The sequence below is a fragment of the Silene latifolia genome, chromosome X, assembly GCF_048544455.1.
Source record: "Silene latifolia isolate original U9 population chromosome X, ASM4854445v1, whole genome shotgun sequence".
Lineage (NCBI taxonomy): Eukaryota > Viridiplantae > Streptophyta > Magnoliopsida > Caryophyllales > Caryophyllaceae > Silene > Silene latifolia.
Genome location: NC_133537.1, coordinates 115,896,541 through 115,906,737, shown reverse-complemented (window position 1 = coordinate 115,906,737; position 10,197 = coordinate 115,896,541). Strand labels below are relative to the sequence as shown.

The 10,197-nt window shown below is 34.5% G+C and overlaps 1 protein-coding gene across 1 annotated transcript; it reads left to right on the top strand.

Annotated features, from left to right (window-relative positions):
* Window positions 1-3,490: 3,490 nt before the first annotated feature.
* On the top strand, window positions 3,491-9,044 carry LOC141618155 (protein FAR1-RELATED SEQUENCE 9-like). Its single transcript, XM_074435260.1, has 6 exons — window positions 3,491-3,515; window positions 4,892-5,199; window positions 5,453-5,904; window positions 6,043-6,544; window positions 8,252-8,369; window positions 8,452-9,044. The coding sequence occupies exons 1-6, from the start codon at window positions 3,491-3,493 to the stop codon at window positions 9,042-9,044; spliced, it is 1,998 nt and encodes a 665-aa protein (XP_074291361.1).
* The last annotated feature ends 1,153 nt before the right edge of the window (window positions 9,045-10,197 follow it).

Sequence of the window (10,197 nt, the reverse complement as noted above, 5' to 3'; positions counted from 1 at the left end):
CTCCACCGTTGGTGGCGGTGGCTGCTATTAATCGATGGTCTTCGACGGCGTCATCTGAAAGGTCCGACGGTGCTCGACACATCTGGTACGCCGGATGTTGGATAAGTAAATGGTAGTGACGATTAGGTGTGGCCGGAGTTCCGTGGTCGCCGGCGAGATAGTGGTGAATGAAAGAGACCAGGTGGATAGTTAAAGGATAATAAACTAGTATAGAAACCCGTGCTATAACACGGTAATTTTATAAGGGTTAATTCTAGAGATTTAATGTATTAATATTATTTTAATAAATTGAATATGAATTTAATTTAATGTAAATGTACTTTTATATATAAAACGTATTATAAGAAATATTCTATATATGGGAGCATAGTGATTAACGCCAATATTATTATTAATTGTGTAAAATATTGTAGTAGAAATATTCCATATATGGGTTGACTAAAATATTTTGACTATAGGGAAATATATTAGAAGGGAATATTCTAGAAGGGAATATTCTGTATGGGGGGAAAGATGAGCGGGAAACTTGAGCGGGAATAACACAGATGTGTTATTCTTTTAGTCTATAGGGGATGAGTGAAAATGTAATGGTTGTTGGGAGATTTGGTCTGTATACAGTATAGGTGAGTGGTAGAATGTCGCGTGTGTTTGTTTGTGTTTTGGTTTTAATGTTAGTTCGCACAGTTCGCATCGAATTTTAAGTTCGCACGAGATCCTATATATATATATATTTGGGATCCAGTGAGAACCACCAACCTTGAGAACTTTACCTTACATATTTTTTTTCTGAAAAATAACGACATATTTGGATTCGACATAGAATTTTATGGCTAGATAACATATTTCTTGGTCCAAAAAGTATAAATTATTGACGGAAATCGAGACGAGAAACATTTTAATAATTTTCATGCACCTACTACTTATTTTATTGTATATAACAATTTTCATGCACCTAGAACTCGTTTTCGTGAACTTAGAGCCTGATATTTTCATGCACCTGGTAATCATTTTCATGCATGTAACAATTTTCATGCACCTAATATTTATTTTCGTGCATCTATAGCCATTTTAGTTTACATAATTGTATTTTTGTACATTAAGTTTATATTTTGTTAAAAAAAATCAATAAATTTTGTTTAGCTATACTAAAAATGTGTTTGAATAAACTAAACTAAGAGTAAATGATCCATCAAAACTTTCAGAACAAGATTTGATGATGATTTGGTAAGGGTTCTCACGGTTCTCATTATGTTAGTGGTTCTCACCGGATCCCGACCCTATATATATATATATATATATATATATATATATATATATATATATATATATATATATATATATATATATATATATATATATATATATATATATAGAGAGAGAGAGAGAGAGAGAGAGAGAGAGAGAGAGAGAGAGAGAAGTTTTTATGAGTCCATTGCATCTTTTAAGTCCTTATAAGGACCTTTAGATGGACAACATCTAAGGCTGAGATTGTTTAGAAAATATAGGTAGGGGGGAAAGGGAAAAGCTTAGATAGGAAAGAGGCACTCTTTTGTCTGATAATTGTTCTTCCCAAGTAATGGACTGACGGATAATCTTATATCCTCTGTACTATGTTTCAAAACCCACCTAATTCCTTTCTTGACACACGTCATCATCCACCTTCTATATACTATTCTTCTCTCTAAAACTGAGTTTTTCTATTCCACGCTCAAAATTCAGCTACACACTACTACAGATACAGGCTATAACAACGGCTAAAAACCGTTGTTATATAAAATAGCGGACGTTGTTAAAGCGTCCGTTGTAAAAGGTTTTAACAACGGTTGGTTTTCTTAAGCAACCCGTTGTTAAAACTATTAACAACGGTTTTAAGTATCAAAACCCTTTGTGGAAAGTGTGACTCAATTTTAGTGGGAAAGTTATAACAACGGTTAATTTACAAGGAACTGTCGTTATAACTAAAGACAACGGATTGTATCTACATAACCGTTGTTGTTTGTTTTTACAAAATAAAAAAAAAATTAAATATTACTAGATGCATGCATAATTACGGGGCCCGTTATAATTCCGATGCATGCATTATTACTGCCATCCCTGTACTGTGCATATGAATGGACAATATATGGAATGAGAAGGGTTTACATTAGATTTGAAGCAGGGAGATATGATGATTATGGCACAACTTCCTAAACATACATATATTATATTAGTTAAAAAACAACTCAAAGGACACATTACTTAGTATAAATATATACATTATCTCAACCACCATTCCATTATCTCACTATCTTCAAACCCTAACTGCTAAAACAATCTCCAACCCCTAATTAATCTTTCAAACAACTCCAAAGTTCATCAACAAAATGAACGATTACATCCTTAAAACTCTTACTATGACCGAGAACAACAACAGCTTCATCCGCCGGTTGCTCCACATCGAGGACAATTTTAGGAGCTATCTTGTGGATGCTCAAGCCGCACTCAAAGACGCCAAAAGAAATGGCTTGAGAGAGCGTGCAGTTGTTGCGACTATATGACGATATAGCAAGAATGGCGAACGAAACCTCCAAATAGCTAAGGAGGAGAGGAGGGATATCATAGAAGAGAATAAGACTCTCTATGAAAATATAAGAATTGCATTTCTAGAAATGTAATTCTTTTTTTAATTTATGTATATATATATATATATATATATATATATATATATATTAATGAATTATTAATTAAGTTTATCATGCATTCCTCTCTATCATCTTGCTTCTTCTTTGTTTTATTTTATTTAATTTGTTTTACGAGCTAATTAAGCGAATAATAACATAATAATGATCGATAAAAACCCATCATATATACATGCAAATGAAATAATTAAAAAAAGAAAACAATGACGATGAAACCAACAGTGACGGCGAGATTTACCTGATAATTAGAGAAAGTAAGAGACGATGAAACCAACAGTGACGGTGAGATGATAAAGCGACGATGAGAAAGAGAGAAAGAGACGATGAGAAAGTGTGTTTGTTGTGTTTGTGTTTGTGTTTGTCTGTGTTTGTGTTTGTGTTAGGTTATGTATGTGTTTTGTGGCTGTAGCTGATCTGTGTTTGTGTGGTTTATAGTATTGAAAGTATTGACAATGGTTGTTCAACAACAACCGTTGTTAAATAAGTTTTAACAACGGTTGTAAATCAACAACCGTTGTCAAATAAGTATTAACAACGGGTTTAAAAATACTCGTTGTGATTACTTTTCACTAACTTTGCGCCAATTTTGCGCCAAATTATTAACAACGGTTGTGCAAATTTAACCCGTTGTTAAAACTTATAACAACGGTTATATAACCATACCCGTTGTAATTAAGTTTAGTAAAAATCGCGCCATACATTCTACAACGTCTATTGTGATTTTCGTGCATAAACGTTGTTAAAGGGGCGTTGTAGTTGTCTGGATTTGTAGTAGTGACAATTCTCTCTAAAACCTGCAAATCATCGCAAACATGCAGATAATAGATGGCATCAATGGTATTTCTTCATTTTATTTATTGTTTTCAGTCACCGTTTTCATATTTCCAGTTGAATGTATAATCTGCATGTCATAGTATTTCTTGTTTTCAGTCACCGTTTTCATATTTCTTCATTGTATTTATTGTTTCCAGTGACAACTTCATATTTTGATGCTGAGTTTACACGTTTGAATGAATAATTCACTGTTACACTTTTGAATATTGATGCTGAGTTTTAAATGAAGTTTAGATTTCTTCATAATTTCACTTCTGACAACATTTACACTTATGTTGGACATTTACACTTTCAGAACATCACATTTAAACTGTGTTTATCTTAACATTTACATTTACACTAGCACTTGCATTTGATTTATAGTTTACATTCACCATTTTCATATGAAGATTGTAGAAATAATATTTTCAGATTATGTGTTTAATGTTGATTATGTGTTTTGAGATCGTACAAATAATATTTTAAGATTGTACAAATAATATCACTGTTGCATTTTGATATGAAACTTATTTTTGATTATGAGGTTTCTTTGTTTCAGTTTTGGGTTTTGATATGAAACTTATTTTTGATTGTTTCAGTTTTCAACGTATTTTTGACACATTTACATTTACACTTTCAGATCATCACATTTACACTGTCCATATCTTAACATTTACACTTACACTGTCCGTTTGAAAATGAGGACTCATTGTTTGTTTCAGTTTTGAGTTTTGATATGAAACTTAATTTTGATTGTTCCAGTTTTCACTTCTGATTATTTTGAATAATCAAAATTGTACGTATTAGACTATTCAAATTAAAGGGCATGAAAATCAAAATTCAACTATTTAAAAAATTGATAATTGTTGTCAGACCATCACATTTACACTTCACATATATTGACATTTACACTGATATTGCTCATTTACACTTTTAGAACATCACACTTACAATACATTTTTGATGACATTTACACTTACACTTCATATCTGCTGACATTTACTTACACTTCATATCTGCTGACATTTACACTTTGCTTCTCTTTACATTTACACTCTCAGATAAATGGATTGTTTAAAAACATTTACACTTACACTTCATATCTGATGACATTTACACTTTGCTTCTCTTTACATTTACACTCTCAGATAAAGGGATTGTTTAAAAACATTCACACTTACACTTCATATCTGACGACATTTACACTTGCACTTAACATTTACACTTTGCTTCTCTTTACATTCACACTCTCAGATAAATGGATTGTTTAAAAACATTCACACTTACACTTCATATCTGATGACATTTACACTTACACTTCATAACATTTACACTTTTACGCTTGCACTTAGATTTAACATTTACACTCTGTGAACTGTATTGACATGTTCTATTTAAAGATTCACTTAACAAAAATGCAGTGCAGCTTGACAGGCAGGAACTGTGCAGGGAGGTTGAAAAGAGGTTTACACCATACATCGGGCAAGAGTTTGTGGGGATAGAGGGCGCGGTAACATTTTATAAGATATACGTCATTGCTTGTGGGTTTGATGTGCGTAGGTACACAACGAAAAAGTGGCGTGTCGGAGAGATAAAGTCAAAGCTTATTGTTTGCAATCGAGAAGGTTTCACTCACAAGGCGCCAAATAAAGTTCAGAGTGACAGACTAGTTGGAGCGAATTCACAGAGGAGAACCAGAGTCACGAGGGTGGGATGTAAAGCGAGGAGAAGTCTATATAGGAAGAATGGTGTTCTATTAATTGACCGATACCACTAGGGTCACAATCACGAGCTTATTTCACTTAAGGACAGAGAGTTCTAGAAATTATCGCGCAACATAACAGATTATCACAAGATGATAATCGTTTTGAACTCAAGGGTTAGTAATATATCATTACTGTCAATACTAATTCAATAAATCAATTCACATTAAATATGTCATATATGTTATTAATTGACAGCTGAAGATAGGAGCAACAAGGACCTACAAAATCTGCAAAGAACACGTGAATGGATTCGAAAATGTTGGAGCAAGCTTAAATGATTTTAAGAACTTCCATAGGGATGTTAAATGTTTCATTCATGATCGTGATGGTCAGTTGTTCGTAGACCATTTTAAGGAAATGGCTGAAACAAGAATAGGTTTCTACTTTGACTACGATATTGACGATGATGGCAGCCTCCGTAGGGCTATATGGGTGGACAGTACTGCCCGAGAGAACTACAAGATATTTGGTGATGCGGTGTCATTCGACCCAACTTACTCCACAAATAAGTATTCGATGGTTTTCACACCGTTCACCGGTGTGGATCACCATAAACGATCAGTGACGTTCTGTGGGGCTCTAATTACAAGGGAAGATTATGAGTCATTTAATTGGGTTTTTAGCCGGTTTTTACATGCAATGGGGGGGTAAGAAACCCTAGTACATAATTACAGATCAGGACCCGGGTATTATCATACTGTCCCTCTTGTTTTCAAGACGGCGTGCCATCGGTTTTGTATGTGGCATATAATGAACAAAGTGCCCAGTAAGTTTGGTGTCTCTAGGAGTGATTATTCTGACTTCATGTGTAAACTTAATGATATTATATGGGACAAGGAGCTTGAAGCAGCAGAATTCGATGCTATCTGGGAGCAAATTATTGAAGAGCATGGTCTTGGTGCCAATGATTGTTTTGCGGACACGTATGCTATAAGGGGACAGTGGGTGATTGCGCATTGTAGAGACTTGAAGATGGCGTCTGTTATGAGGACGACTCAAAGATCCGAGAGCGAAAATAGCTTTTTTAAGTGGTTTGAGCATAAGTCAGAAACATTTGTTGAATTTTGGATGCGTTTTGAGAGCGCCATGGACCAACAAAGACATACACAAAAGCAGCTTGACAACAGTGATAAGCACTCGTCCGCGAAGACGTCAACACATCTGGCGTTAGAGAGTCATGGTGCAAAGGTGTACACCTTTTCAGCTTTCTACACCTTCAAGGAAGAGGCCATATACTCAATTGATACATGTAGAACCGGAGGTTTCACTGAGAGAGACGAGCTAGAGGTAACTTGAAGAAATCCAATTTGATTAAGCTAGTGTTGATGATGCCTTAAGACAAATTAATCTCATTTGTTATTTAATCGTGTGCCTCTTAAGTTTAACCATGTAGCATGAAGCTCCAATTGTCAATTCAAGGTTATCAAGAATGTCATCATGAAGATCAAAGATGAAGATTATCATTAGTGCTAATGTCATGTGTTGTAAGGTGATCGTTTAACACGAATTTACGTTTAGGTGCAAAAACAACAGTTGAGTCAACAGTTAATCAAGGCTCGTCTTTGAAAGAAATATTTCGAAAATATTTGAATCTTTGTTAAAGTGCTTTCAATGTTCACAAATGTTTTCTGGAAATATTTTGAAATCTTTTAAAGAAAATTGAGCTTTCAATGACTTGCTAAGGAGTTTGCTTGCACAATAAGACACTTACCATAAATGGGTTGTTTGCTTTACATTTATGGAAATGTTTATGGTTCCCATAAACACAACCATTTATGCTTGTTTCTTGTTGAAAAACCCAGTCTATTTTTGTGTGTGTGCACAATCTGATTTCTTGCAATCTTAGGCACCGATTTCTTGAGGAAGAATACTCAGTTGCTTGGTAAAGAATTCGGATGGCTTGTGCATGTTGCCCAAGCAAACTACTTACATTATTTTAATCACTTGTGCTTATGAGTGTAAGATATTTTAATGTGAAGTATACTACTTGAACATTATAAATAGCTTACTTAATTCATTTTTACAAGTGTGCAACAAACGAGTTTTAAACTGAAAAAGACTTAAGCTTTCAATCGAGTAAATCAACTTTGCAAAACCGTTTATCATTTCAAAATCTTTGAATCTTTTGCAAGTTTGTTTATTTATCTTTTGATTCTTTTACTTGAGTTTGTTGTTGCACCTAGTCGTTTTAGTCGTGTTCAAGGATCCCGTGTTTTGTACTTAGATTTTATCTCCTCCGTTCAATTGAGTGAACAACATTGAGATAAGTGGTCTTGTAACAAACGGGTAGAACCAAAAGTCTTAGGATAGAGTTATCCTTAAGCACGAAGTCTTCGAAGCGGAGTAGCTTTTGAGCATGAAGTCTTTCGGCGGAGTAGCCCAAAGCAAAATTCTTATTGCGGAGTAGCTTTAAGCAATGAGTCTTTCGGCGGAATAGCCCAAAGCAAAAGTCTTGGAAGCGGAGTAGCTTTTAAGCATTAGCAACCGGAGTAGGTTGGGGAGTTGTTTTATTATTCGGGGTGGTCTTAGTTTGTATGAGTTTACTTCTGAGACGTTTAATAAAATAGCGCTGGACGTAGGTCGCGGAGTAGTGACCGAACCAGTTTTTAAAAAACATCGTTAGTCGTGTCTATTTCGTTTTATTTCCGCTGCACACTCTACTCACGTTTTTATCTACAGAATCTACTGTTGAGTACACTGTAACTTCTGCTTGCTGAATCGTTGTTGATACTTCTAACTCTCTAGTTCTAAGTATCGACTTCTCCTTTCTTCTAAGCATTGTTTAAAGTGTTTAAGAGTTTTAAAAGAAGCTTTCATTAAGCTTAAAATTTTAAATAGACACCTAATTCACCCCCTCCCCCTCTTATGTGCCCTCGTCCGTGACTCTTCATAACTACTGTCAAAGATTCGTCTAGGGGAAAGAAATTTGAAGTTGCATACAGTCCAGGTAATTACAGATTATGAATTACTTGCTGTCATTTATATTTACATTAGACATTTACATGTAATGACATTTACACTTACAAAATACATATACTTCAATACAAACACATTTACACTTACACTGTTTGTAACATTCACACTTACATGATAGCCTTAACTGATGACCCAGGTACACGTAAAGCAAGCTGCAGTTGTACAATGTTTGAAAGAACCAGTATCCTATGCCGCCATATAATATGGATTTTTTTTAGCAAATGGGATGAAGACTATACCAGACGATTATGTTGTAAAAAGATGGACGAAAGAGTGTCTCCGAGTAAGGATGTTCAATTGTAATGGTGACGTGACAGACAACATGGAAATCATCGATGGAAAACAAATTACAATGTCAATAATGTGGTCGGAGGTTCATCAGACCGTAGGGCTACTTCGAGGCAAAGGTGTGACTGATGTTGAAAGCTTCTCCACTATAATTAGGGGATTTAAAGATAAGCTATCACCGTTAGGGGAAGTGTTCAATAAAAATCAACAAATGGAAAAAATTCTACATTGTAAGGCTAGTGAGGTGGTGACAATATTCCCAGCTAAGAATTCGAAAAACAAGGGTAGCGGTAAAAGAATGTTATCAACCAAAACAAAAGCACTGGGCTTGGCTAGAAAACCCAAACGCAAGTGTAAGAATTGCAAGAGAATGACAAAACACGAGAAGAGGAACTGCCCTAACCCCTTTTTAGAACACACACCATTGTGCGAGGGGTTGTCTGACCAAGAAGAAGATGAAGAAGAAAGAGGAGGAAGAGCTGGAATCAGAAGAAGAATAGACGTCACAACAGTGATAATGTAGTATTTGTATTTTGAATGTGTAACTTTAAACTTTGGAACAAGGGATTAGGAATTAGACTCATGGCAGCGTCACTTTCAACTACTGTCTGGTGTAACTTTGAGTAACAAAGTTACCCAGTCAAAGCGTTAGCGTTACACTGTCATAAGACCAAAATGTCTCTGTTTTATTGGATGGCCAAACATTGTGTTACATGAACTTATTTGAATTGTCAATGTTATTTGAATTGTCAAACATTGTGTTATATTGTGTTTACACTTATTTGAATTGCCAAACATTGACACATTTACACTATCTATACCATCACATTTACACTTTCCACATCATAACATTTACATTTCCTATTTCATACCATTTACAATTCCCATTTCATCACATTTACACTTCCCATTTAAACACATTTACACTTTCCATTTCATCATATTTACACTTTGAATATCGTCAAATTTACACTTGCGATGTTATCACATATAACCTTTCCTCACATTCAATAACACTTTCATCTGTATAACATTTACACTTCCTATTTCATCCCATTTACAATTCCCATTTCATCACATTTACATTTCCCATTTAAACACATATACACTTTCCATTTCATCACATTTACACTTTCAATATCGTCACATTTACACTTGCAATGTTCTCACATATAACCTTTCCTCACGTTGAATAACACTTTCATCTGTATAACATTTACACTTCCTATTTCATCCCATTTACAATTCCCATTTCATCACATTTACACTTCCCATTTAAACAGATTTACACTTTCCATTTCATCACATTTACACTTTGAATATCGTCACATTTACACTTGCGATGTTATCACATAAAACCTATCCTCACATTCAATAACACTTTCATCTGTATGACACATTTACACTTCCAGAGTGATATCATTCACACTCCCCAATAAATCACATTTACACCTCCTATCCGACCATATTTACGCTTTCAATAACACTTTCATCTGAATGAAACTAAAAGTCAATTTCAATTGATTGTCAATTATCATAACTGACAGACATGTCCACAAAAAGACCGATAACATTACAGACATTAGTTTCAACATTGCCAACCAAAATACGAATAGTTTATTACCACCCCAAAAAACGATAACATGTCCACAAATGGTTTACTTTTTCCCCAAAAC